Genomic DNA, 27,589 nt, shown 5'->3' on the forward strand with positions numbered 1-27,589 from the left:
GAGGCTTGAGCGGGTGGTTTCACTTCGGCTGAACAGGGACACGCCACCTCAGAGCGTGAACGCAACTGTCGGGGTTTTAACTGCAGGTTCATACTGGAATATCCCAGACGTGGGGCTTTCCCACGAACATGTTGTTGTGAATAATACTGATCGGTTTAAAAAACAGTAAGTATACTTCATTAGGTCGTAAATACGTGAACAAGTAAGTCTATATTGTACATTCTACATTGCACTATTTTAGTAATTGTTATAAATTATATGTTTAATCCAATTTATAGTTTAGCAGACTTTTATAAGACCACACAGATAAAACACATAGACAGATAGATAGATAGATGACATGTAATAAATTGAAACATTTGAATGAAGTCTAATCTTAAGAAAAACTAATTGATTACATATTTTGGTAAAATACTTTTTGTATTTTTGTTTTAGTTTTGTATTGTTTCTTATGTATTTGTTGGTGTGGTATATGGCTATCTAATATATTTCACAATCACAATACAATCAATCACAGTAATATTACTTGACAATAATGTGTGTTGCCATGGTTTGCATTTGATTAATATGTTTTGTCACTTTGTTGTTTGTGCTTTATCTAAACAGAAAGAGCTTTTCCTGCTTTAGGGGCTGTGACTCACTGGGAAGCACATGACTGTTTGTGTTGCATTGTCTCCTTATAATCTGAAACCCCCTGTGAAGTAGAGGGTGTCAACAAATTTTTCACCAGATTATGTTGCTGCTGACCTGGATCTCATGAAACCTACCGTGTTTTTGATGATCCAGCAAGAATATCAACAAGAATTCCCTCAGTCAAGGAACACAACTTGATCAAAGACACTTCAGCTCTGTCAGGGATAATATGCACTGAATTGGTGTAAGTAAACTACTACACACTATGTTTCTCTGTTCATAATCATTAGCTTTCTGTGTTTGTTAACAGCATCAATAGCTCACCATGATCACTACAAATTTCTGCCATTCCCTGTGGACTGGATCAGGTTGTGAAGATCCCAGACTGAAATAAATACTAGTTCTCCATCCAACAACTCTGATCCCTCACCTGCAGAAAGAAGTCCCAGAAGACCCTGTGGTGTAGACCCAGAGGAAGTGTGTTAGATGGGTCATCCACACTGCTGGACAGTGAGGGAGCTATGGGGAAAGCTGGGTGGAGAGACCCATCACCCCAACACTGCTGCGCTATGACAGCCTGAGGGGAAGAGCAAAGTTTAAGGTAGGTATATAAAGAATAAATCTGCTATTCCTGCAGAAAGTAGGTCAAGAAAAAAAAAGAAAAGAAAAAGAAGGAATTCATAATGAGGGTTTTCCAAAATGGTGAAACACACGTTAGTTGTATCTTTACTTGAAAACCTTTTCAGATGGAGATTAGAATGGTGATGGATGGATGTACAAATTGTAAATAAATAAATGAATAAATAAATATAACACATGGACTTTGCAATGCATAGTAGTCTTGAATCTTTAACAATAGGCTCAGGTCCAGATAAAGGTGTTAAAGTCAAATCAGTTTTTGCTAAGTCAAGTCTTAAGCTGCCGTATTTGTGACTCAAGTCCAGGTCATGTGACCTCAAATAGACAGTGCTGTTGTTCATGTCATACAGTACATGCATGGTTCATGTACTTGGAAAACACACAGGTAAAGTTTTTCTTAGATTGCAATTCACAAATGTGACTTTCTAATTATATAACTGAAAATATAGATATGGCCTAAGGGACAGAGACTGATATGAGACATTTGAGGCTCTGATCAAATCTTAATTTAACTCAAAGTTCTTCAAAATACTCAGTGTCTCTTTTGATAAAGATTCTTATGACATATATGAAACCAAGTACTTTATCGGCCAATGACAGCTTTTCAAAAATGGCACTGAAACACAAAACAGACACTGTGTGCGCTTCTTGAACAATGTGTGTTATTTTTATTCTTGCATTAATATAATGGTTGGGCAATGGTCCACTAATGGCCTCCTTAGAGTTCCCTCAAATAATCATTCAGTTGTTTTTGTTGGTGTCTGTTTTCATTATATAACAAGAGTCATTTCTTTCATTGATTGTAAAAGTCTTATTCACTGCTTACGGGGAAAACATCTTTTCTCTGCTTTTCACCCGAGAAAAACATCTCAGCCCATTTTCAAGGAGCACTGTGTTCAAGGCTTAGAGAAATTACCTTCAGAGAGATGGGAACAGAACAACAGGTTCCCAGTGTCCCTTTCATTCAGGTGCAGTCATTTGCTGCACAGCTCTACTTTTAGAAACTGCTATGCAGTGCCTCCTTCTGGTCATTGTCCTCGCCTCTTCTAAGACATCTCAGTCCAGTATTCAGAACAAAATGTCTATGTATACATATGTAAATAACGCAACATCAAACTGAATGGCCTCAAGCATCCTAAAATAATAAAAAAGTAAAGCAGGTGAATAAGTGGTCACTACGTGACCTTTTAGTAGTGCATCAAACTCACCCTGAGACAACAAGGTATAGCAAATGTGAAATACTCACAACGGAACATGAACATCAAACTTTCTGGTAACTGTGAAAAAAAACGTATTATTACATATTTACATACATATTTCCCATGAATTCATTTTCCTTGAATGAATCTTTTACATTTTCTCTCTACCGTGACACCTGTAATTATGAAATCTATCTATATCTATAGTAAGTGGTGACAATTTTGGAGAAGAGCTAGCATGTGCAGCTGCAGATGTGTGAGAAATGAATCCAACTCAGTTACCTGCTTGTTTCGTCAGTGTGTGGGGGATCCCTCAGTGTCCAAATAATAATAATACATTTTATTTATAGCGTGCTTGCCATTGTTTAATATTAACATATACTTTACTGAAAACAGGACTCTTTATGAGTCCTGAATAATTTGTCAACTTGATATAAAAAATCTATTTTCATATCACTATGACAGAAAAATAAGTATACTGGAAAGGTTTTTGAAATGTTTACTTACCTTTGATGTGTTAACATTTTCTTTTGACTATCAGCAGCACAGATGTGAAATTAGACACGGTGGTTTCACACAGAGACACTTGATGGAAAACTTTCTGGAACCAGACAGAAAACTGAACCTGCAGCGGGACATGAAGTTTGGACCATCGCTCAACATTTCTATTGGTCCCTAGTCACATGCATGAACGTATAACACCTCTAGTATAACTGGGAGTCAAACGCAGAGAACTACACCCGCGGCAGAGTAAAACTCACAACAGCAGAGTCATTACTCAGAAGGCTCAAAGTCTTCTGCAAAGTCTGATATAGAGAAATTGAAGCAAGGAAAGGAGCAGGATTTTTTTTCTGAAACCAAGCAGCAAAACAAAGTCACAAACTATTAGGGCAAACACAAGAAACAGGCTGGAGAGCAATGCACAGACAAAGGCAATGTGGTGGAGAACAAAGGGGAGCAGGGCAGTGTATAAGGTGGGGATGGTCAAGGGAACTGGAAACACACGAGGACAGTAAGCCCACTTTGCAAGGTCAGATTAACCAGTTGAGAGACCCCCGAGCAAAAACTGAGTTGTGGGCTCCTGTTGACCCCCTTGTTCCTCCCACACATTGCATTAGGTATGTGAATTGTATTGCCTTTGTATATCCATCATGTAGTGTTCACACAGTAAACAATGTATGGAAGAGTCATCATATTTTGCCTCAAGCACCCAGAGAGGAGCATGTATCGCTGTTCTGGAATAACGTCCGGCACCTATTGTGTCCACGTAAGCATGAAATCTGCAGATATAGAGCTACTGAAATTAGATTTCAAAACACAGGGTCTCAGGACACTGACAATGTTTCAGCTTGAGCAATGAGAAAGGAAATCGTTTTAAAGACCATTTCTCCTGAGTCTGTCCTTGATGCTCCTGTCAACAGTGGGAATAACATTGTAAATAACACTGTTTACTGTTCTTTTACAAATCTTTTTTTGCTGTTGTTGTATTGTTACACTGAATTTCTACCAGTAAAACTTGTGAATTCTTCCAGAAAGCAAATGTTCTTTTAAACTAAGTTACTCAGTTTGAAAAGTCTTAATTAGGGCTGTCAGCGTTAATATGTTAATCATGATGAAATTAAGGACAGAGCATAATTTTAATAATTTTATTTATTTTTTTAATCATGTTAATCGTGTGCCACCAAAGATTCTTTATTTTACACCCTCACTGCTGCTGTTTCTACAGCGCTACGTAGAGATCTCTAGAATCTTTGGCTGCTACTGTTTTGACCCTTTGACCCACCCTTACTCGTTGTCAAGCTGCCACAGACACTTCCTACAAACATTTTACATGGCGGAGCCATTGACTGCATATAAAAAGGGCGGAGCAAGATACTTCATGGCAAGTCATGTCTATGGGAGCAAAAGGGGGACGGTTCTGGTCTACATAAAGGGGCGTGTCAGGAGACCTAAAGTGTTTGAATCCAATGCCTGAATCATCGTTGGTGAAGATCAAATGAGTTGGAAAATAAAAAATATAACTTACCCAGAGCTCGTCAACGGATAAATAAATGATCAGACATCTTCAGAATTGTATGTCAGACATGCTAACGTTAGCTCCTAGTTCAGACAGGCTGATGGTTATGTGTTGTCAAGCAAGAGAAAACAGTTCAGAAATGCAAAATAATGGAATTTTAAACGTGATAAAACATGCGATTAATCCCGATCAACTACTGAAATTCAGCGATTAATCACGGTTGAGAAAAAATTAATTGTTTGACAGCCCTAGTCTTAATTTCCTCTCAATTAATTGCAAATGAATCCTTTACTTCAAATAGGCAAGAGCCGGACATCTGTGTGCCAGATCCACCTGCTCACCTGTTTCAATTTCCAATCACTGGAACTCCTCTGCCTAGGCAACACACCTGTTCCCAATTTCCCTCATCTGCTCCCGGTATCGAGGCCATTTTTTCCTCTAGCAGTTGCCAGATGGTTTGCTTATTTCTCTGTGTTTCTCTTTGTGCTGCTCCTGCTGTGGACTCCCATTCCTGCTGCCTGTACTTAGTTACATGTTGCCTGTACCTGACTGCCTGTCTAACCGTCCGTCTGTGAGCCTGGTCCTCATCACTTACTCACTGAAGTTCCTGCCTGCGTGTCTGCTCTTCCCTCCCTGTGCTCCAACCACCAGCTGTGACATGTCATTAGATTATTATTGTAGCATTTGTCTTTGACTGGACGTGCTGCAGATTATGCGCACATCCTTTTTCTTCTCAAATAATAAAGACAGGATTCAACAGCAAAAGCAGTTTTATGTCTGAAGTTCGTCAGCTTACAGAACATGAGCCAGTCAAAACTGTCTACCAACATCTTTATAAAACTGTCTCAATTTCCCGGTAAATGTCAAGCACTGTAAAATACCCATATGAAATGTCTGGCTTGGTGCTTTTGTAATAGAGGGGAAGCGTGGTATAATAAAAACTTGTTCCAGAATTAAGTCTATTCTGATTTTCTTGATTTTTTTTTCTTTTTTTTTTTCCAGTACTGCCTCATTAAATAAGTAATAGGTTTTTCATATTATTTGAATTCCTCTGAGATGTGAGGAATGTTCATGCAAGGAAAATATAAATATAATATATAAAGATAAAGAAAAATATACTTGACATCTTAGGTAATGTTTTATGAATCACCATACATCATACATCCTACCTGCGGCATGATCTTATATAACTATGCAATTTATTCAGTTTAGACTGTAAAACTACTCAAATAGTAATTGGACACTAACTGCAGCTAAGCAGGTCTCCAAATGTCTACTGAGAGGAAATCCTCCGTGAAATGAAAAATGTATTCTTGCAATAAAGTGAGTTATTGTACCTTCGTCAGATTCAAAGCACTGCATAAAATCACCAGCTGTGAGACTCAGCATGAGTTAAGAAGAATTCAAATCAACTATGGCAATGATATTGCTCTGATTTCTTTATTTAGGACAAAGGGCGCCTTAAACTATTAAAGAGGTTTTATTTAGGTCTTCAAAAACACACTAAATCTAAATGCTCTAAACTGTGTAAAGATTATAAAAATCCATCCATGCTATTATAGTGACATCTCCCGTCAGAAAGTTTCTACTTTCCTGCCTGTCACTAGCTTTTGCCGACAGTATTGGACATACAATAGCTTACATATTAAACCATGTTAACTTGAATATGACTTTTTCACCAACATCAGAGAAAAATTTAAAAGGATGGTGCAGGCCTGAGAAAATCCCCGCGGGAGTCGATGTGCACTGAACCATTCATCCATGTGGCTGTTCGAGCTCCTGTGTGAAGAGCTGTTGAACAAGCATTTGAGACAGTGTCTGCTCAATAAGTGCTGCTCGATGAAGCATGCAGTCACTCTGCTGAAGGTAATGCTACTGGGTTGTGTTTCAAATCCGCAACAAACAGTCCTGAGTTTTTGATAGTTTATCCAGAGCCACCACCTTACAAAGACACTCACCAATCTGCCTAACCTGACAGTTTTAATGTGACATATGACTTCCAGGAGAAAATGTTTGTTCAGTCTGGGCCATTTTTCATGGGAGACATTCTGACAGTAGGAAACTTACAGAACATTAACCAGGGCTCTATTTAAACGCTGCCCGTGATTTCTTGTATGAAATGGCTTCAAATACATTTAACCTTGGTTATATGTCTTTATGGGGTTGGACCATTAGTAAGGCAGCTGCTCAAAAAACACAAATTACTTAACAGTCATCTGTTTTTCTGTTTTGTCACGGGGTGGGTAATCTCTTACCCGCTAGTGTGGCCTGTTGTCTGAGCAGCCCCCGGCCACCGGGCATCACCCCCCGCCGTGTCTCCAGCCCGTCATGTGGGGGCGGCGCATCTCGGGCTTTGTGGTTCGTCAGCCACGCTGCGCTGAAGGCAGTGGCGCCTCCTCACAGCCGGAGGAAAACTAGAAGCAACTGAAGTCAACACTTAACAAGAGAAGAAGTACGTGAGTCATGGATTCATCGATCCCCCCCCCCCCCCCCCCCGTTACCATTGCACCTGATAGCCCTGGATTTATTTCATCAATGTGAGACTGATTTTTTTTTTCCCTCCTCCTCCTCCTCCTTCTTCTTATCCGTGTCATCAACAGATCTCATCATTATGGGGAAGATCACTGGAAAACACTTACTGTGCTTCTTCCTGCTCGCCTTCCCGCTGTCCTGGGCAGAGGACACAAAGAAAGATGTGAGGAAGACTGACAATGAAACAGGTGAGCTTTCTCTTCATGAACGCGTTCAGGCCGTTTTCAGTCGTCCAAACGAACCAACCTGAGCCTGCCCTTGGTGCTGCTGTCAGCAGTGGGAATAATCTTATACATAATACTGTTTACTGCCATTTTTCCACGACAGCAAACAGCTCAGTAAACAAAACAAAAGATGTGAGGAAGACTGACAGTGATACAGGTGAGGCTTCTCTTCATGAACATATTCAAGTTGGTTTCATGTGTTATTTTTTGGGGTTTTTTTTTTTTTTTTTTTTTTTTTTGCAGCGAGCCTGTAAAAAGGCAACGTCGTGAAAGAAAATGGTGCAGTGTAACATCATGCCTGGATAAGAAATGACATGCAGCCTAGTTATTACAGAGGGATGCTGGTTCTGCGTGCGTCAGAGTCCCGTTATAAAATGTACGTAGCCTTTTAATTAACCAGAGGCCATCGGCTTGTTCCGCGACGTAGGGACAATTAACAAAGGAGAGGAAGAGGTTACTCGTGCCTGCTCATTTTCAATTTGTATTTAAGAGGATTATTGTGAAAATAAAAATTATGACTCTGTGGCCTGTATAAATATGAATCTGTCACAATTCTCCACTACTGCGAACATTTATGAACCCGTTTAATCTAAGCTCAGTTTATCAACACCTGAGGATGTGAGTACCGTTTGTGGTTCCCACCTTTTATTGCAGGTTCTATTCAAGACATCTATAGCTTTTTAATCACAGCATAAGTTTGCAGAACCCTATGCTAATGATCATGTAATTCTTTAAAACATTTGATCCAATCCAATCAATTCTGTTTAAAATATTATTAATATTAATATTATTATTATAATAACATCTCTATAATGAGGCACTGTGTTAAGAGATCATTTGGCCCAATTTTTGAAATTTTGTCAAATCTCTTGTTAAAATACACCTTTACTCGTGTGGATGAATCACAGTGATAGTAGAATATATGAATAAAATATTCAAAAAATGTGTAATAATTGTCTAAAATGAAATTTTGTTGAGTAGAAGTGTTATCACTCTGTCACTCTACACTCACCACATTTTACAGGGATTGAGATGAAATGGGACTAAACATTGACTTTACAAATATCAAGGTCATCAGAGGAATCCAGCCTGCTGCATCAACTTTGGCAGTTGTATGCTTTTCTTGCCGTGTTTCTAATGTGATCTGTAAATCCCTTTTTCTTGATTTCTTGAGTGTCCATTGGCTAGTTTCACCAGATGGACGAAGTTAGAGGTAAATGGTGTGTGTGTGTTGAGCTGTCCTCTCTGCCTCCTAGCCCCAGCTGTGAGTCACATATGATCTTGTAAAAATAAAGACTTGGAGTGGAGAGTCTTCAAATTCTGACAACATTCAAACATATATCATATTTCTGTGCTGTATTAAGCCCGAGATATTAATAGAAACGTCAAATGAATATAGAGTGAACGCGCTGACATGTTTGTTTACCGCAGAGACTTAAGAGTAACTTAACATTAGCTGATAGTCTCGTTTGTGCTGACCTCCTGTGGCTGGACATGGCAGCACAGCTTATCCCACGGAGCAACATTTGCATTCATGGTTACACTTTATCTGGATAGTCCAGCTACAGAGAGTTTACGGAGTATTTGTAACTTTTCACTAATCTTTGTTGGACTTTGTAATGTTCAAGTAATGTTCACCAATGTTCATATATTCCATGTACAAATATTCACCCAACAATTAGTAAACTGTTTAATGGTTAAGGTTAGTGAAACAGTTGAATTGTTAAACCTGAACTAATAACTATCAACCAATTAATCAATCAGACTTTATTTGTATAACACTTTTAATACAATGAAATGATGCACAAAGTGCTTTACATAGATGATGAACAATACAACATTAAAGACCCCCCCCCCTCACTCCCCACTACACAATGGGTTAATAAAGACTGGAAGCAAACAAATCGTGGAAATGCCATCAAGACATCATAATGAGGAAACACTAAAGGTAAGATTAAAATGTTAAATTCAGCCTAAAATACATAAAATAAATAAAACACAGCAGTAAAATGGAGGAAATAAATAAGAAAAATACAAAGAGATAATCCATAAAATAAATATATCATGATAAAATAATATAACACTAAAATATAAATTAAAACAAAATAGATAATGATAAGACATTGTTAAAATCGAGAAAATAAATAAGTTAAACACTAAGAGATAATCCATCAGAATAAAATAATATAACACTAAAAGATAATTCAGTGAAAAGAAGATTAAATACACTGTAATATGACTAAATGAATAATAATAGTAACTAAAGAAAAACAAATAAATAAATAATGTTCCTTAAAATAGAATGAGATCTAGTTAAAAGCCAAATTAAAAAGGTAAGTCTTAAGTTTGCTTTTAAAAGTCTCAACACTCTGTGCAGCATAGTCTGACTATGGCTGTCAAACGCTACATGTTTTCTTAATTGTGATTAATCGCTGAATTTCAGTAGTTAATTGCAATTAATTGCATGTTTTATCACATGATTAAAATTCTATTATTTTGCATTTCTGAACTGTTTTCTCTTGCTTGACAACACATAACCATCAGCCTGTCTGAACTAGAAGCTAACGTTAGCATGTCTGACGTGTAATTATGAAGATGTCTGATTATTTATTTTATATATTATTTAGATTCTAGACTGTAGCGCTCTAGAAGCCATTCACACGATTTTAAAAAAGTAACGCATTATGCTCGGTCCTTAATCTCATCGCAGTTAACGCGTTAACGCTGACAGCCCTAGTGGTGACCTATTGAAATGTTAGAAATACTCTGTAAACTCTCTGTGAGCAGACATCCAAATTAAGTGCTACCACATTTATTTTAAGTCATATTTCCAGCCTCTCAGTGAATGTATGTCCCTTATTCACTCTTCTTTTAGCTCTGTCTTTTGTCTCCACCAACAACTGGCTGCACCAACACCTGTCTCTTTAGCTGTTATGTGCTCCACTGTGTTCTCTAGCTGAAAGTTAACTTTGTCTGCTGTGTGGTGCTGGACAGGTAGCATTCAGTGAGTTTATGAGATTTCTTTTTTTTTTTTGTGGCTGTTAAAGAACAAACCATGAGGTTGTGTCATTAAGAAAGTTTGAACCTCTGTATGAGTTAGCTTATTTAATTCAAAAGATGCAGAAAGGGAAGCCTTTAAGATGTAAACACAGGGAGGACATGAGGGAAAAACCACAATTATTTCATTATAATTTGTTGGTTCCTCAGAAATTTTTATTTTTTTGCTTTTAATGTCTTTATTAGATAGGGTGATGGTGACAGTAAAGTTAGGGAGAGAGAGAGGGGATGACATGCAGCAAAGGGCCGCGGGTCAGATTCGAACCCCGGGCCGCTGCGGTTAGGACTAAGCCTTAATGGTATGCGCTCTACGAGATGAGCCACCGAGGTGCCCCGAAGTAGAGATATCTTTAAGTGAAAGATCAAAGTGTGGATGAAGAACTCAGTGTTAGCAGGACCAGAGGTATGGAACATCAACAGGTCGAGTTAAAGTATTTTATGCACTGTAACAGATAAATTATACACATATGGCCAAAGATTAGCCCCAAGATCCTGAGCTGGACTGGAAGAGTAGGTGCAGCAGTCATCGGTCACAAGGCAGAATGAAAAAGGAGCCAAGAAGGAAGATTTTTGATTTGTTGCCTCTGTGAAGTTGTGCAGCATCTAGGTTGTAAAAGACACAGTGAGGTATAAGGGTGAGGGCCCTAAAGATGCCAATGTCAGAGGTGAGTGTTTGACTTTGATGAAGTATATTTTGGTGATGATCCAAAGAATATCCGGGCCAGAGATGTGAAGGCAAATCATTTTGGCTTCCACTGGAACACTGACGATCTGAGCCGCTATTTCTGTCTAAAAAATGTTGCACTGCCAAAAGCCTTGGATACAGGTCAGCTCAGTTGTTTATGAGAACATAGCAACACGTTTCAAAGCAGACATCATAATAAATCATAACCACCTGTACAGATTTGGTATGGTTAAGAAATTTTAGTAAAATTTATTACATTCAGTTTAAGTCACATTTTGGTTTATGTAACAAAACTTACTTAATTAGGTTTAGGAAATGGTGGGTTAGGGTTTAAATAGATCCTTTCACAATGTTAACCAAGTCTTTCTGACAGAACTCTTCCCATGTGAACCAGGAGAGCCTGGACCCTGTGTATAAATTGCCTATCCATCCCAGATGCAAATGGCATTGTTGGCTACAGACACTTGCAAATAGCATCTGCTTAAAATTACACACTTAATAAAAACTTATTGTACTCCATATACTGTTCTTGTCGCTGTTTGGCTCTATTAGATGTGCAAAACAAAACAAGTTCTTAGCAATATCCTTTTTGTGAATTTGTGACTTTGTCTATTGGAAGATCTGTTCTTGGTCATGTGATGTCAACTGAGCAAATTCTGTCTGGCGAGGACGACTATGAGATGTGAACAAAAGTTCTGGACCAAGCTATTAAGTGGGTCTTTTTTTTCTCTCAAACTCAGGTCAAGAATTGACTTTCATCAATTATAGTATTAGCAGTTAATTATCAATTAAAGTCCAACAAATCTAAATCTGTGAGTAGTTGGAAAATGCTAATCTTTATAAGCATTGTGTTTAGTTTCACAACAGCACAAAGAAAATCAGTCACAAGCCAAACATAATGACACCACAAACATTACAAACGCAAACAAAAGAAAAAAATAATTATTCTAAGCTAAGAGTATACAGTCGTACTAGCCACTCCGCGAGGCTAGCCATTTGCTCTCGATGCTGTTGGAGCTAAATGCTAACCAAAGCATTCTAACCTGCCCACAATGACAACGCTAACACGCTAATCTGATGGCCTTCCTCGTCCTGAGTTGTCAGGGAAGCCCTCTCCCAGGTCCGGTGCCGCTTCTCACAGCTCTCACTCAACCACACACACAGTTATGGAATAATTGGACGTTCCATAACTAGCAATATCAAACTAGCAAGTTTCGTGAACACAGCCACACAGTTTTACCTGGGCCATGGTTCCACTCATTCTGAATAAACTCTCCTGGCTGCTGCACTCACTCCCATCCACTATAAACTGGCCCTTTTTTTTTTTTTATCTTTGACCTTTTTAACCTTTTCAATAACTGTGGGTTAGGGTTATCAGTAGTCCCCTCCCAACACTTAAGTCTCAGCCTCAAAACCTTGCTCCAGTCTGCCTGTAGAGCTTACCGTTCCTTTTTCTTCAGGACTGACGGAGTCCACCCCAACAGTCTGGGCAGCCAAATGCTTGTGGCTAACCTGCAGCACATTATCCAGTCTGCATCACGTGACTGACCGTTTACATCCCACACCTCCTTCCTTGAGCCACTTTCTTCTTCTTCTCCCCTTAGAGTGGCAGCTCATAGTGCTCTTCACACAAACACCCTCGTGCCTCTTCTTCCTCTAAGGTGCCAGCCCAGAGTACTATCTTCTGTGAGATCTCCCCTTACCTGCCCCACCTGTCATTGACCCCCTCATCCTACAATCTTACACATCCTAAATGGCAGCATCTAGTGGCTCTGTTCCCTCTTGCTTTGAGCATGTGGTGATTCATCCCATAATCGAAAAAACCCTAATGCTTTGGCTTTAAATAATGTCTGGATTACCTCTAAGCTGCCATTTTCATCCAGAGTCTTGGAAAAAATTCACTCTTAGCTGATGTCCTTCTTAGAAAATTGCAATCATATGGAGAAATTTCAGTCAGGTTTCAGGGTACATCACAACACAGAGTCAGTGTTACTTAAAGTTTCCAATGACCTATGACTTTCTCTTGACTCTGGTAAATTTGCCATATTAATCCTATTAGATGTTAGCTCTGCTTTCAATACAGTGGACTATACTATCTTATTGAATTGTCATTCAGGGTAGGGCTCTGCAGTGGTTTGGCTCCTATCTAACAGATCTTTTTCTGTCAAATCGGAAAACCTCTTCTCCTCATCTCTCCACAAGGCTCCGTTTAAGGATCCTTTTTTTCCCCTTATGCTTGCTCCCTTTAGGTCCTCTCCTTTAATGACCTGAAGGTTGTTATAAACGCCTTAATTTCCACTCGGAAAGGGTGATTGGGCATTCGCTGTAGCTGTCCCAAAACTTTGAAACCGTTTACCTCTTTCAATTAAGTGTTAAGGTCATTTGTGTGAGCAGCTTATTGCGACCCATAGTTACGGGTTATTGTTACATGACATAATGGTCCAAAGCAACATGTTCAAGTGACAATGCCCTCTAGTGGCAGTAGTACTTTTGTTGGGAGCAAAGAATGGATGGCTGGGTCAACAAAACACTTCTTGTCTCCTGTTTCAAACTGACAGCCAGAGTTGTTTCTTTTAACTATGACCGTGGTCATTCTATAACCTTAACCACGTGTTTATTATTGTAACTATGATTTTATATTTTAACCCAAACCACAAATCACAGGATTGTTAAAGACAGCAGCACTCAATATTACACTGAATGTAATGGCAAGTATTTCAGTCCAAAAGTGGCGGACCAGTTGACCAACAGACTGACAATCTATAGTCATGTCATGAATATCACTTAAAAGATGTTATGTCAGTAGAGAATTGTGATGACAGAACAGTACTATGAAATATTATCCCAAACTGAAACAGCAGAGCTGTCATCTGGAAATTTAAACCTTTTAACATAGTGAAATCCACCCACAAAGAAAACAAAGACTATTCTCCAAAAAAGATGAGAGGAAGGAGATGGAGACTTCCAGTTGTTGGGCCAAAAGGATGACAAATGAGGCAGACAGCGAGGATGAAGGGACCTCCAAAGAAAACAGTAAACACATTTTGTGCAACTGTTTCTCTAGTAATATTTGAGTGTTGGAAACTCTTTCCAGTAGTTACATAAGGATTGAGATCGCCAAAACATTTCCAAACATCTCTTTCTTGGAAAACAAGAAAGCACATACTTTCAAGTTGTTTAAACTGAGAGTAGCCTTACAAACCCACCTGATGACAGTGTAATGGTTCTCTCTGAATAAGACCTCTACATGGAGGGTCACCCAAATTGTGAAAGTAATAGGGCTGCAATTTCTTGCCTTGTTTATATGATAATGCACCTCTCCCAAAACTCCCAGTGTCTTTTAATGTGTATGTGTCAACATGCCAAGTTTTCTGCTGCCAATCAGCTGGAAATGCACTGAATCTGTCAGAGGTATTCCAGGCATGTCTGACTGGAAGACACCCCCAGGCAGATAACACCCACCTGTCTTATAGTATTTAATGCATATTTACCTCTCTTCAGAGGCATATCCTGTTCACAGTCAAGTGTTGACCTGCAAGATCAAAGAGCATAATTATTTTACAAGAAAAGCTGCATTGTTGTTTCCTCTTCATGTGCAATAAGAAAATAGGTCTCAAGAGCATGTGGTGAGGGATTTTATTCCTGGCAAGAGAAACTGGATTGACCTCCACTGGAAAAAAAGTGCGGAGATCATTGTGATAACCAATGTTTATTGAACAGGTTTATTAAAAATAAACAATGATTCTTCTATTATTTCCAACTCTAGTTTGGAGCCAAGCAAACACCAGACCACTATTTGCGCGGCGAAAGATTTTGCCATCACAAGATGGTCACACTTCTGTAAGTTTTCTCTGTTCTACTTAAACTGCCTTTGTATGTCATATAAAGCCGCTGTGTGTTTCAGTGAGGAGTGTTTATCAATCCTTGAAATGAGATGTATGAGAAAAAGGCTATGTTTGAATATAAACTGTGAGCAGCTGTCAGTTTACATTTTGTATTTGTTGCTCATCAGTTTCATAAAGTTTGTTGTGTTTACATTTTACTATAATTCATTGTGACACATTTGGTGTGTGTGAAGCCACTATGTGTAGAATTACAAAATTTTACAACCATACCATCCCCTAATAGTGAACAATGTAAGTCCCCTACAGTTCTGACACCTGTATTTGCAGTCTGTTTTTTTTGGGTACAGTGCAACAGGCAGATTGTTCTTATTGTGGCCTAGTTTATATGGTGAAAGTGTTAGCAAACAGTTGCTGCTTATGTACTCCTCCAGCAGATATGGGGCAACATTAATATTCATCTGGAGTCAGTGTTCACTCTGTTTTATCTTTTGGTCTCTACCAACTCCAAACAGAAATATCTGGCTCTTCAGCTGCTAAATGTTTCACTGTGCTCACCAGCTAGTGCCCAGTGCTTTCTGTCTGGAGAGGTGGTGAGTGAACCGAAACGTTGAAGTTGCAGGACGTAAAACCAAAATAATCAAAGACACTAAAACTCTCTGTAGAGCTTAGGGGAATTGAAAAGTTGGGTGAATTATTTGTGGGCTCTTCACTATAAGCAACCCTTTTCACATTACACACAGTAATTTGACCTATTGTTTATGTAAAAACTGTGATTAGTGCAGCTCTTTGTGTTTAAATTCTGCTTTTCCACACAACATTCAGTAATGAGTCAAATGGTCGATGGGGAACTTATATCCCCTTCCGTTTTGTTGTGATATAAATACTGTCTTTGCTGGTGTTGTTTTAGAAACACAGATCAGACCTCATGACCCCTGCACATCGCTGCAGCCGCCTGATGGAGAGTTGCTCCTCTCGTGTGCCGTGCTGCGACCCCTGCGCCTCCTGCCGCTGTCGACTCTTCAACACCATTTGTCATTGCTGGAAGATGAACCACCTGTGCTTAAGGAAGACATAAATGGAGCCCCCACACACGCATGCACCTACACACACATACACAAGCACACCCCAGCGCCTGGATAAACACAGTGTTACATGTATATACACAGTGGTATTTACATATGCTGCCAGCATATAGGTGAAGTTGAGAGAATATTGTCACAGTTTAGTGTAAACTAGAAGCAATCGGAAAACAATGAACCAGTCGGTTAAAAGTTCTTTCAATTGTTGATGGTTTCCACACTTTCTGTGAGGGAAGGACAGATGTGAATGAGAGGATGAAGCCATATGATGACAGACAGTGCTTTTCTGTCTTCAGTTTTCTGAGGCATGAATATGAAAAAAAGTACCCACAGAAATGTTTCCACAATATCCAGATACCCAACATACAGTATGTCGGTATAACAAAGCACGAGTGACATCTGCTTTTCATGTATGTATACAAACTGTGTGTTGCCTGGGGTATTTACCACACCATTGCTGCTTTTGAATATCTTTTATTTCTGCTCTCATGTTAAACTTGTATGGATGCCAATAACTGGATTTACATTTGAACATTGGAACAGTTTAAACATACTGATTTTTCTCTTCCTTTGTAAACTGAGAGATGATCTGGGATTCCATATGAGGAATTACCAATTATTCATGTGTGGATTTATGAGTAAAGTTAGTTTATATTTTTGCTATAGAATAAAAACACTGTAAGCCTGTATCATCCTTGTGTTTTGTTCTTTTCCTTATTTTTTTCCCAGTGGAAATGTCCATAACCCCTTTGCCTTGTCCTAAGGGTCAAAAATGGCACAACTTCACTAAGCCCCTAAAGTAAAGCAGTTTAAAATGGATTTTAAAATCTTGCATGAAGAAATAACCTGTCATTTGTCACAAACTTTGTGGCTTTATGTGGTTTCCCTCTTCACAGTGCAGAAGGACTGCATTTAAGCAGTGAACAATGTAGAGGTTTATTGTTATTGCTAAAGGCACTGCATGGGTGTAAACATTAATTTTTTTTAGAAAGAGGTAGCACTTGAGAGCAAGTAGCAGATATGTACAAAAAGTAGTTTTGAATGTATTTCATATATTTGAAGGGAAATATCAGTCTTGAACTTTTTTGGCAACATAGTGATATATATATATATATATATATATATATATATATATATATATATATATATATATATATATACTATATATTGTACAATGATGAATTCAACTATAAAATACTTTCTCCCATTTTTTGAACCATAACCAATGACAATAAATAAGAATAAAAAAAGATAACAGAAACCTGAAGAACATCAATCAGGTGTGTGTGTACATGGACTTTACTGTATCTCACATGTGCAGCACATGGTCTTTGTTTTACAGTTTAGAGCAGAATTGGTCTCCTCCTCTTGCCTGCCACAGCTGCAGCCTCAGTTCGAGCAGGACCAGATTCAGCCCTCTGACCAGCTTTCACAAGACCTGCAGAGGCTGCGGAGTGGGGGAGGCACTCCCATCTTTGAATGTGTGGGGTTACAAGTGCCTGTCCCAGCTGCTCCAAATACATTCTCCTCTTGTCCCACTTATCAGGCATCCAGGTAGGGTATCACGAAGGCATTATATGAGGACAAATCAGTGATGTTATTGAAGATGACTAGAAGCCAGTGGACAGTGATCCACCTGCACCTGTGAGTTCCTAAAAGGAAAAAGTTCATAAAAGGGTGAAGAAATTGCCACATGGCACCTTGTCCCCCTAAGTCCATTTGTCACACCAAGCACAACCCACATCCCTGGTTCTTCTCTGAGCCTCCACTGGTCGGCTTCCCTGTGTACACTTGCATCATCCAAGCAAAGCCAGATTCTCTGTCACAGGCAAATAGATAGATAGATCAGATAAATCAATGGTATCAGAGCAATACATAATAAAATTAATTGTGAAAATCACTGACATTACAGATACGACAATAAAATGTTCCTCTGAATGGAACCAGTTGCTCACTCACCGTTAGTTCAGGCCCAGGGTTGTGGAGGTATGGCAGATGCTGCATCACACTTTTCCCAGTTTCTCTCTCTTGTACGTCTTGACTAACGGTCATCAAATCAGATCATTCTTAAGAAAGTGAGAACTCTAAATATTTTTAATTGGAGTTAATTTCATCTATTTTTTAATCTCATTTTTGATTTTTCATTTAGTATACAAACCACATATGGAAACACTCACACTGTACATTACAGATGTTAAATAATAAACTGAGAATAAAATAAATAAAGACATACAGCTTTAACCACAATAGAATAGTCTTTAACAACACTAATGTGAAATTTTAGAGACCATGTCAACAATGTCATGTGACAAGGAGGTTTTCCATGTAGTTATCAAAAGGCTGCCAGATTTTAAAAGATTTATCTTATTCTTCAGTGAGTAAGTTATCTTTTCCAGAGGTATGCAGTTGTTCACTTCTGAGAGCCACAAATATTTTTGAATGGTTGCCCAAAATGCATTGGGATCCTGGGAAAGTAACTCCATGAAATTTGGATAAGGCCTCACAGATCCCTGCCAAAAAACTTGTAGTTTGCTAAAAACAGCACAGGCAAAGAGCGGACCCAAATGAAAATGCAAAGACAGAGCTTAAACAAACACTTCATAAACGTATTCACAGAATGAAAAGACAAGGCTTACGGGAAGATGAGGCACAGAAGGGTCAAAACTTGGGGCAGGAATCCAAAGTCCAACAAAACAGGGGAAAAAAATCAAGTAATGAGAACTGAGGGCGAACAGTAGGAAACATGAACAAAAAGAAAAACTGATGATCCAACAAAGAGCTAGAGACAGAGGTAGGTTTAAATCGTGACTGGGATATTGAGGTCAAACTGGGAACAAGTGTATGGGAGGTAGAGGAAGCGATAGGTCATTACAAGTGCAAATAGGGGATTAAGAGGAAAAATGTCCGGGGACACGAGGTGGGAGGATGAAAAATGGTAGATCAAGGAAAATGATGTTTAGGTTCAGGACAGAAAAGGTAACAGGGCTTCATAAACCTTAGGGATAGTCCTGAAACAGATGTTCAGCGGGTGAAAGCTCGAAGGTCAACCCTTATTAAGTTTATTTACTGTAAGTCTTTGCCAGGTCTGTGATATTTCTGCTTTAGTTGCTGGCAGGACATAAAAATACCAACGATATAAAAATCTTCCAAGTGATAACCTTATTAGGCCAAGATGCTAAATTTATACTCTGTCTTTAGATAATGTGAAGCGTCCCCCACAACGGAGTCCTGGTAGACAGAAAAACCATCTCGCCCAAACATTTGACGAATTTTGAAACAAGTCTGGACTGAGTGAAAAAGGAGATGGTTATAGGTAATAGTTCTGTCTGACTTTGCATCTCATTTATATAAAATATCTAACAGATTTCATTTACTTTTGGCCTCAACTATGTGGTATGGGGTTCATTAAACAATTGAGTCAAAAAGTCTAGATTGTGCTGCCAAATAATACTACAACATAATAATACTAATAGTCTAAAAACAGGGAGTTCCAACCTTTCTTTTGCATTGTCAAGGGTAAGTTGGTCTAAAGTGACTATTGGGGATTGGAAAGGATTGAAACATATACATTTTATAACATTAATTCAGCCTAATAAAGTAAGAGGAAGGCTCATCCATTTATTCAAGTCATTCTCCACTCTCTCTGCAATAAACTCAACAGGTTGAGCCAACATATGTTCTTCAGATCCTTGTCCACTAATATCAAAGTATTTAAACCCACTGGATGGCCACTTAAAGGGAAACTTGTGTTGAATCGTATCAGAGTTAAATTCTAACAGGGCTAGTATTTCACTTGTGTCAGGATTTATTTTGTAACTAGAAAGGGAACAGTAGCCTACGAATTCAACATATCTAGTAAATGGGAGAGGGAGCTTTGGTGATGTTTTACTTTTTCTAATGTCTGGGGGGGGGGGGGGGGGGGGGGGGGGGGCGGGTCATTTTGGTCATTTTGGACCCATTCAGCAACACAAGGGTTAGATGATTAAATGTAGCATACAGAGTACTGTTTGGATTAATGAGAGAAAACCGTGTTTCATTTGGGAATTATGAGACACAGGATCAGAACAAAGCAAGAAAAAAAGTAGTTATTTTGACAATGATTGCTAGCAGCTATCTTGTGTATAAACAGGGACTAAACCTGCTTTATATCCTTTTCCGGCATGATCTTGTGGAAAGGAGGAAGATAATGAACATTAAGTACACGTGGAAGGGGCCACGTGTGTATCCAGAGGAGGCATGCACACACGTTGATGTTAGCCTGTGTGACGTCCAAAGTAAAGCAGTTTGCATCTCTGCAATCTTATCCAGGCATCTGTGGTGTAATTGCTGTATTACCTTTTCTGGAACACTGTCTTCTCCTCTTCTAATACAATGTGCAGAGTCGCATCTGATGAGCTGTCATGTTTTTGTTGAAAATCCATTTCACAGATATTATCACATGTATGTTTATTATGCTACAAACAGTTACAGTATGTTCTCTAAAGCCATAAACATGGAGGAGCTGAAGACAGAGAAGAGTGTTTTCCATGTGTTTTGTGATTATAAAGCAGGTGTAGGTGCCACATAAATACTGTTAAAAGGATCAGTCCACAGAGAAATGCATGCAGCATGTATTCAGAAGTAGGACTTTTGTAATGTTGTGATGTCACAACTATACAATCACTGACCATAGCCATGACACCAGCACAGTCCACCCACTGTCCATTGTTTTGTTTTTTTCTTTTTGTTCTTTTATTTGTTTGTTTGGGTTTTTTTTTTTTACTTTACTGATAACCCCATGTGAAACAGTAACTCTGTCGCTGAGCTAACGAGATACAAGACAGGAGAATGAGGAAATGCTGCACAACTGTCAGTATATTATTGCACAGCTTTCCCAAGGATTGTAATATTAGAGACCAGTGAGGGAAGTGTAGTTTTATGAAATGCCGGAGAACTTTAGGCTCTGAATTTGACCGTCTGTTCGGTTCATTTCAGCACTGACTTACCACCACAATCTGCACTTACTGGTTTGTTTTACCAAGCTACGGTAGGCTACAGTTGTTGCCTGTTGTTGGCTTGTGTGTGTTACTCAGAAAACAGTCAACCAATCAGAAGAGAGGCTCAGAGACCAACACATGGTCTTCAAGGCCTTGTTCTTGCTAGGGCCCCAGAGACACGCATGAGAGAGGAGATGTAAAATTATGTTGATGGTTTTTGTCACTTAAAACCACAAAGATATCTTCTTGTGGATATCAAAACTTTAGTGTAAAATTTTAAAGTGCAAAGTATGTGACCTTTAAATGAAAAATGCATACGTGGAGGATATGTGGAAAGTATAGCCATGATATGCAACATCATTTTGTCTATGGGGAACATGATGAATGGCAAACTTGTTATTGATTTCCTTAACAAACCATCTGATGTTTCTTCTTCTGCCTGATTAAACACAGATTCACTCTCACACATGAAAATAAATACTGTGAGTGCTCAAGGATGATTTATTTAGCTTAAATCTCTTTTCTCCTGGAAAATGTCCTGCCAAAGAGCATCAAGGTCTCTGATTCATGTAACTGTAACATGTCCTTTTTTTTTTTAAAGAGATACATCTTTCTCTGGGTAAACTAAACAAATGTGAGCAATTTAACCATATAGACAGACTGAATGTATTAGAGAACAGGAACTTAGTAAAATGTTTAGGGCAGCTAGGGAATTTCTTGGTGTCAAAGAGGAAGGGAAAATAACTGCATGAATATTAGTCAGTGGAGGAATAATACAGAAGTTGCTGTAGAAAAAACAAAGACACACATCTAAACATCACTTAAACTGCAGCCTGGCTTTTTAATAACTCATTTGGCATCATGGCAGAGCTCAGTTTCAACGTGGATCATGGCTACCTGGAGGGCCTGGTTCGAGGGATGAAGGCTGGGATTTTGACTCAGACTGATTATAACAATCTGTCCCAGTGTGACACACTCGAAGGTAAGACTATTCTTCTTTGGATGCAGTTTAGTTTTGTGAATTAAGTTTTCCCAGAAACATAATAGCGATATTCATATACCTTTTAAATATAATTTTAAGCTGCTTATCTCCCAAGGTTCTGCATGTGGATCTCATTTATCAAGGAGCATGTCTAGATTTTCATTCAAGGCAGGCATTCCTTTCTGAGAAAGGCCGATGGAGCAATGAGATATTAGTTTTAAATATGTTGAAGATATGTTTATACGCACACAATACTCATTTCTGTATGTTGACAGTTTGAGTAATGGTTCCTTGAAGGAGTCTTCAAGATACTGCAAAACACACTGAATATAACTGATTGATGCTCTGTGGGTGTATTAGTTATCACCAACTGTAATGTACTTAACAAGTTTATCTCATGTAAAAATAGCCATGTGAGTATTACTGTATACACCGAATTATGATTCACCTCCTCCTGATTTGTAACTGCAACCTAATAGGAAGCTACTGTGGAAAAACACTGATTTCAGAGCAGAATTATTTGTGATACGCTGGACACAAGTTGAGCAGAGGAAAAAGGGAAGTTCAGTACACAACCCTCAGGCACTACCACTTTGCTCTCTTCAGACATGAAACTGCACCTGCAGAGCACTGACTATGGTAAGCTGCTGTCCTCGTCGGAAGAGGACCTGACTGTGTCTCTGGTGGACAACAAGCTGAGGGAGAACCTGGTGACTGAATTCAGCTGCCTGCGCTCCAATGCCCTGCCTCCGCTCTCCACCTTCCTCGACTATATAACGTATGCTACGACACTGCATGTGGTTGATCATAAATCACACCAAGGTCAATGGAAAAGGAAATAAGCGCATTATAGCTTATTTATGTCCTGTGGTTTTCTATCCATTCAATGTTCTTGTTTTTCTCTGAAAGAAAACCGTGGTTTGGGTGCATCAATTTTAATCATACTCTTTTGTATGCAGTTCTGGAAAGCATTATCTTTTGACAGACAAGAAACACTCCATAAAACCCACAAAAACCCCTTAAATTCGAAGAAAACTATTTTCCTACTACCTACTGTACACACTCCCAGTTTCGTAACATCTAAGAATAAAGGTGAATCAGAAAGCAAATGTGTCCTTAATGAGAGGTCTGTAATCGAGAGTGCCGAGCAGACAAATAAAGATGCTTCCATTTACTGTGTTCTCTGTGTTGCCATAGTTACAGCTACATGATCGACAACGTGGTGATGCTGATCACCGGGGCCCTGAAGCAGAGAGATGTGGCAGAACTCCTCCCGCGTTGTCACCCACTGGGAGCTTTCGACCAAATGGCAGCGGTGGGCATCGCCCGCACCCCAACTGAACTCTATTCAGCCATCCTGGTGGACACACCTCTGGGTAGACTCATCAAATGAGCTGTTTTATTCCCAGAGATGAGTATTGATTAAGGCATTAACACCCTCCAGTCACAGAGTCACTGCAAATCAGTGGAGATAAACCAACACCATTTTACAGTGGAAGTAGATTGTAAATACTGGGGAGGAAACACATTTGAAAACTCAGAAATAGGTATATGATTTATGCTCGGAAATAATTATTATAATTTCAACTTCAAATGCCTGGTCAAACACAAAGGTGACACAAATTCATCTGTGTGTCTTCATAAATGATGTTCCTCTAGAAGCTCGGCGACGTCATAGGCCTTGTTCGTAAACTGTCATAAATGGCGAGGTGACTGCTAAGTAAGCGCTCGTCAGTATCAAGCTCTCCAAGTTCCTTTGCTGTCTCTGTCCTGGGCTGTTTACTCCCCTCCTGGGATTTCGTTCTCAGGATTGTGGCCCAGTTCACTCAGTAAACAGTCACTGAAGTAGGACAAAGGGTCTCTGAGCTAGAGAGCACGATAAGTGTCAGTAAGCAACACAGCTAACAAACTATGATATCTTTCTCCATTTTGGACCCTGTTCTTTCAATGGTCAGCAGTGTCAAGACAGATTTCTGTAAATTATGGAAATTTGTAGGTCGTAGTTCATTACAATTGAGCACGTTGTGAAAAATTTGCTCAGATTTACGTTGCCTCATGTTCAAATCCACAAACTGTGGTTATTACGTTGGAATTAGTTGATTTTGCAGTGAGAAATTCTGTGCAAAGCTTTAACAGCTGGTGTAACCTGGCCTTTGGAAAGTGGGATTATTTTAAGTAACATCAGTATTTTTTATTTTTATCATCCCTAACCTTTCACCTTTTTGTTTTTTTTTTCCTTTTCCTGGCAGAAATAGGCTTCCATACGAAAGTTCTACTATTGTAAATAAAACAGTGGCATAAGGTAAAGACTTCTGATCGAACTGTTGTTTGTGTAGCTCAGTTTTTCCAGGATGCTGTATCCGAGTCAAACCTGGATGAAATGGAGGCTGAGATCCTGAGGAACAAACTGTATAAGGTGATATAAGACTACTGACAACTATAACTTACCACGTGTGTGTGGAGGGTTTACTGCGGTGTCATGTTTAACAACCCTAGAAGACACATTTTACAATGTGTGCAGAAAGGTTAAGTTGCCATCTGTGACTAAAGGTTTTCACCTGTCGTTATGTTTTCATGATATAACGTCTGACCTGTTTTTTTAAGGCTTATCTAGAGTCTTTCCACTCTTTCTGCAAGAACATCGGTGGTGCCACAAAGGATATAATGTGTCCTGTCCTTGAGGTACTGTGATAATTTCCACTGCAGGGGGTCATGAAGTTGCATATATGAAGTGTAAGATTTATCTTGCTGAATATGCTCTGTGTGTGTGTGTGTGTGTGTGTGTGTGTGTGTGTGTGTGTGTGTGTGTGTGTGTGTGTGTGTGTGTCGCAGTTTGAGGCAGACAGGCGGGCCTTCATCATCACAGTGAACTCCTTCGGGACAGATCTCAGTGGTGCAGACAGAAGTGCTCTGTATCCATCTTGTGGCAAACTTTACCCAGAAGGGCTGCAACTCCTGGCCAGGGCAGAGGACCACGAGCAGGTGAAAGCTGTGGCCGACTGTTATCCAGTGAGTCTCTGCTCATCCCTGTTGATTCATGAATGAGAACTCTGTTGTTGTTGCTGCAGTTATCTCAACTCAGACATGTGTGTAACTCACCTTAAACCTCCCTGCAGGACTATAAAAGCATTTTTGATGACCCTGAGCCAGGATCAGATTTTAGGACTCTGGAGGACAGATTCTTTGAGCAAGAGGTAACATAAATTTAAAATAACTATTTGTAAGTTTTACTACTGCTACAAAGCTACTGTTAGTATGAACAGCTGTTCACTTAATAATCTTGCCAAGAGCGTCAGCTATTGTTCAATTTACATTAAAAGAGGCTGTATTTATCTGAGTAGCACTTCTTCACTGAAGACTGGACACTTCAGTGACTCAGTATCAGAAAGTGACTGTGATGAAATTCTTGTGAGCTGGATGAAGAAGTTTTCAGGCTTAAGCATAAGTATTTATTGCAGCTTGATGCAGTAGAGTCGCAACCAGGCAGACAGGCAAACAAATGTTAACCGGTCACCTAGTGTGATCTTATCCCAAATCTGAAGCAGTGCCCTGGAAAGGGTGTCTATTACACATTTAACATATAACACACATTTATTCACTCACATCTTGTCAGCTGTGTTTCCACATAAGGCAATTCCATGTCTCTCACATACACATGTGTTTTACATCTATTGGATACCTTAACCTCAACATGATCTTGTGTCTTACCTAACTCACACTGAGGATCTTCCCTGATGTCTGTTCTAATAAAGGTGATGCATGTTATCTGTCTCTGGGACAGATAGTATGCGGCTTCTAGCTCTCTCATGGGCCTCTAGCTCTCTCTCAAACGTTCGTATCTTCCTACACCCACTATCAATTAAGGGGCCTGCTGTAACCTTGATATAACCCACTGCTGAAGGGAGCCGAGCAGCCGTGGTGCAGTGCAAAGACAATGCAAACTGAAGAAGGAAAATCACATTCTTAACTTGATTTCAGTTGTAAACCTAATGTATATAAATCTGTGTTTCTGTCTCTCAGAGTGGTTTCAACTCTTTCCCCAGGTGAAGCTGAACACACTTGCGTTCCTGCAGCAGTTCCACTTTGGAGTATTTTACTCCTACGTCAAACTGAAGGAGCAGGAGAGTCGCAACATTGTCTGGATTGCTGAGTGTGTCACACAGAGACAGAAGTCCAAGATACACAACTACATACCCATCTTCAGGGGAACAAATTAACTGAGCAATGAAGAGAAATACAAACATACATATATTTAACATATGCAGTGTACAACAATGTAATAAATGCACTTAATCAAACTGTATAAAAACATTTGTTGATCTCTTTATGGTCAAAGTTTGGTTGTGAGGATTAGTTACTGTGGTTGCACTAAAGTCAGTCAAAATATCTTCAGTGTTTGTACTACAGACCACAGAAAATACAAAAAAGAGGCCTTGTGATTCACAATAATAATCAATACTTGCTATAGTTAGTCCATATTCACATTACTGCCACAAAATTTGCACAATATCTAAGCAGGACAAAAGTGTACATTACAGGAGGTATAATATTGTCTAACCATACAAAATTGTATAAAAAAATGCATATAATTAATGCAGAACAACCAGTGGTATAAGAGTGTAAATGTGTAAATGTGTTTTAGCAGCTAACAGGGTCAAAAATCACTCATCTCTGCTTTTCAAAACCTCGTCCTTCCTTCATACTTTCACTGAAAAAGAAAGAAAAACAAAAGCTAAAAATAGGTGAAAGGGTCAATAGATAAATTTTTTGCACTGAAAAATAAAAAAAAACATCTGCTGGTGTTATTGCATGGACACAGCGTGAGTACAGTCATGCATATCTTGGCTGTATGATGGTCTAACTTACAGCACTGGAAGGGGACCTCCAGCGATATGTAATTCTGCTGGCAGAGATGAACAAAGGCTGACGCTAATCTGCAGGGGGCTTTGGAGGAGCTCAACTCACACACCGACAAGAACTGAGCAGGATCCACCTGATGACACAGACACGATGCTGTTCAACATGTAGCTCACAATCAGTCACAAACGCTGCCATGTGTGGCAAGCTCCAGACATCCGATGAGAGTAATCCTTCATCCGCTTAAAATATATAGTTGGTAAAGGTGTATCTTAAAATGTGGCTTAAAACAGGATAGAAGTCAACTTTGAGCTTCTGGCAAGCAACTGCAACTGCTTTTTTCAAATCTTTACTGAAAAATATTCAGGGGAACCACGACACTGATGCTTGTACATAGAGGATATGACATCATTGACAGGTGAAATGATACGGAGCGTTACCATGGTTAAAATCACATTTCTTTGGTTTGGGACTTGCTAGAAACATTCGGGATAAATGTAAGTGCATAACTCAAAAAAATATATAACATAGGTCTAGTTTGTATAAATTTGAATGTGGAAAAGTTACATATTATAACTAAGTTCATGCTCAGGTCAGACAGCGGGAAGAGTAAAGAAAGATTTTGCTTTTTTTTTTCTCCTTTTGTCTATTTTCTTTTTTCTGTTTGACAGAGCTAAGATGTGATATTTTGACCAGTCTTCGCTTCATCTATCCGATGAGTAAAGTTCATAAAAAGTGCATATAGTCGTGTTCATTTAAACAGTGTCTTAACTTGGCAATGAAATCCATTTAAAGCTAAGAAAAGTTCAAGGATGACTGCTGGGTGCCAGACATGTTTTCACAGTGTCTTGTGTCAATGTACAT

At 39.1% G+C, this 27,589-nt stretch overlaps 3 protein-coding genes and 1 long non-coding RNA gene across 8 annotated transcripts in view; 3 read left to right on the forward strand and 1 right to left on the reverse strand.

Annotated features, from left to right (window-relative positions):
- The first annotated feature begins 41 nt into the window (after positions 1-41).
- Positions 42-5,703, forward strand: LOC139628910 (uncharacterized). Of its 2 annotated transcripts, XR_011692876.1 has the most exons (4): positions 42-165; positions 607-877; positions 1,070-1,234; positions 3,013-5,703. It is a non-coding gene; the product is annotated as an uncharacterized lncRNA (long non-coding RNA). The 2 variants fall into 2 exon arrangements; XR_011692875.1 differs by lacking the exon at positions 42-165 and having other exon boundaries at positions 267-877.
- Positions 5,704-6,801: 1,098 nt separating this feature from the next.
- asip2b (agouti signaling protein, nonagouti homolog (mouse) 2b) lies at positions 6,802-16,599 on the forward strand. Of its 4 annotated transcripts, none has more exons than XM_071491077.1 (5): positions 6,802-6,940; positions 7,089-7,208; positions 7,348-7,401; positions 14,753-14,826; positions 15,739-16,599. In XM_071491077.1, exons 2-5 carry the CDS (start codon positions 7,100-7,102, stop codon positions 15,904-15,906), a joined length of 405 nt encoding a protein of 134 aa, XP_071347178.1. In that variant the 5' UTR covers positions 6,802-6,940; positions 7,089-7,099; the 3' UTR covers positions 15,907-16,599. The 4 variants fall into 4 exon arrangements, with proteins under 4 accessions (XP_071347178.1, XP_071347179.1, XP_071347182.1 ...); XM_071491078.1 differs by having other exon boundaries at positions 6,810-6,944; XM_071491081.1 differs by lacking the exon at positions 7,348-7,401 and having other exon boundaries at positions 6,810-6,944.
- A 5,090-nt stretch (positions 16,600-21,689) lies between these two features.
- Positions 21,690-26,177, forward strand: LOC139629603 (V-type proton ATPase subunit d 1-like). The gene is made up of 8 exons (XM_071492325.1): positions 21,690-21,868; positions 22,475-22,646; positions 23,066-23,244; positions 24,205-24,284; positions 24,473-24,550; positions 24,701-24,877; positions 24,985-25,062; positions 25,912-26,177. The coding sequence occupies exons 1-8, from the start codon at positions 21,748-21,750 to the stop codon at positions 26,083-26,085; spliced, it is 1,059 nt and encodes a 352-aa protein (XP_071348426.1). The 5' UTR covers positions 21,690-21,747; the 3' UTR covers positions 26,086-26,177.
- Positions 26,178-26,436: 259 nt separating this feature from the next.
- LOC139629534 (uncharacterized) overlaps positions 26,437-27,589 on the reverse strand; it is a 34,310-nt gene continuing 33,157 nt past the window's right edge. Inside the window, exons 72-73 of the mRNA XM_071492204.1 lie at positions 26,735-26,861; positions 26,437-26,576 (exon numbers count right to left, since the gene is read on the reverse strand). Coding sequence (XP_071348305.1) covers positions 26,566-26,576; positions 26,735-26,861 — 138 coding nt within the window. The 3' untranslated portion in view covers positions 26,437-26,565. The remainder of the gene's footprint in view (positions 26,577-26,734; positions 26,862-27,589) is intronic.

The sequence above is a fragment of the Trachinotus anak genome, unplaced genomic scaffold (assembly GCF_046630095.1).
Source record: "Trachinotus anak isolate AG129_WGS33_773 ecotype Australia unplaced genomic scaffold, CSIRO_AGI_Tana_v1 ptg000012l, whole genome shotgun sequence".
NCBI classification, from domain to species: domain Eukaryota; kingdom Metazoa; phylum Chordata; class Actinopteri; order Carangiformes; family Carangidae; genus Trachinotus; species Trachinotus anak.

Bases quoted from the DNA above. Each gene is read 5' to 3' on its own strand.
- asip2b (XM_071491077.1), top strand. From the start codon at position 7,100: ATGGGGAAGATCACTGGAAAACACTTACTGTGCTTCTTCCTGCTCGCC. The intron at 7,402-14,752 runs GTGAGGCTTCTC...TTCCAACTCTAG, and splicing joins GAAGACTGACAGTGATACAG to TTTGGAGCCAAGCAAACACC. The intron at 14,827-15,738 runs GTAAGTTTTCTC...GTGTTGTTTTAG, and splicing joins CACAAGATGGTCACACTTCT to AAACACAGATCAGACCTCAT.
- LOC139629603 (XM_071492325.1), top strand. From the start codon at position 21,748: ATGGCAGAGCTCAGTTTCAACGTGGATCATGGCTACCTGGAGGGCCTG. The intron at 21,869-22,474 runs GTAAGACTATTC...TGCTCTCTTCAG, and splicing joins CCAGTGTGACACACTCGAAG to ACATGAAACTGCACCTGCAG. The intron at 23,245-24,204 runs GTAGACTCATCA...TTGTTTGTGTAG, and splicing joins CCTGGTGGACACACCTCTGG to CTCAGTTTTTCCAGGATGCT.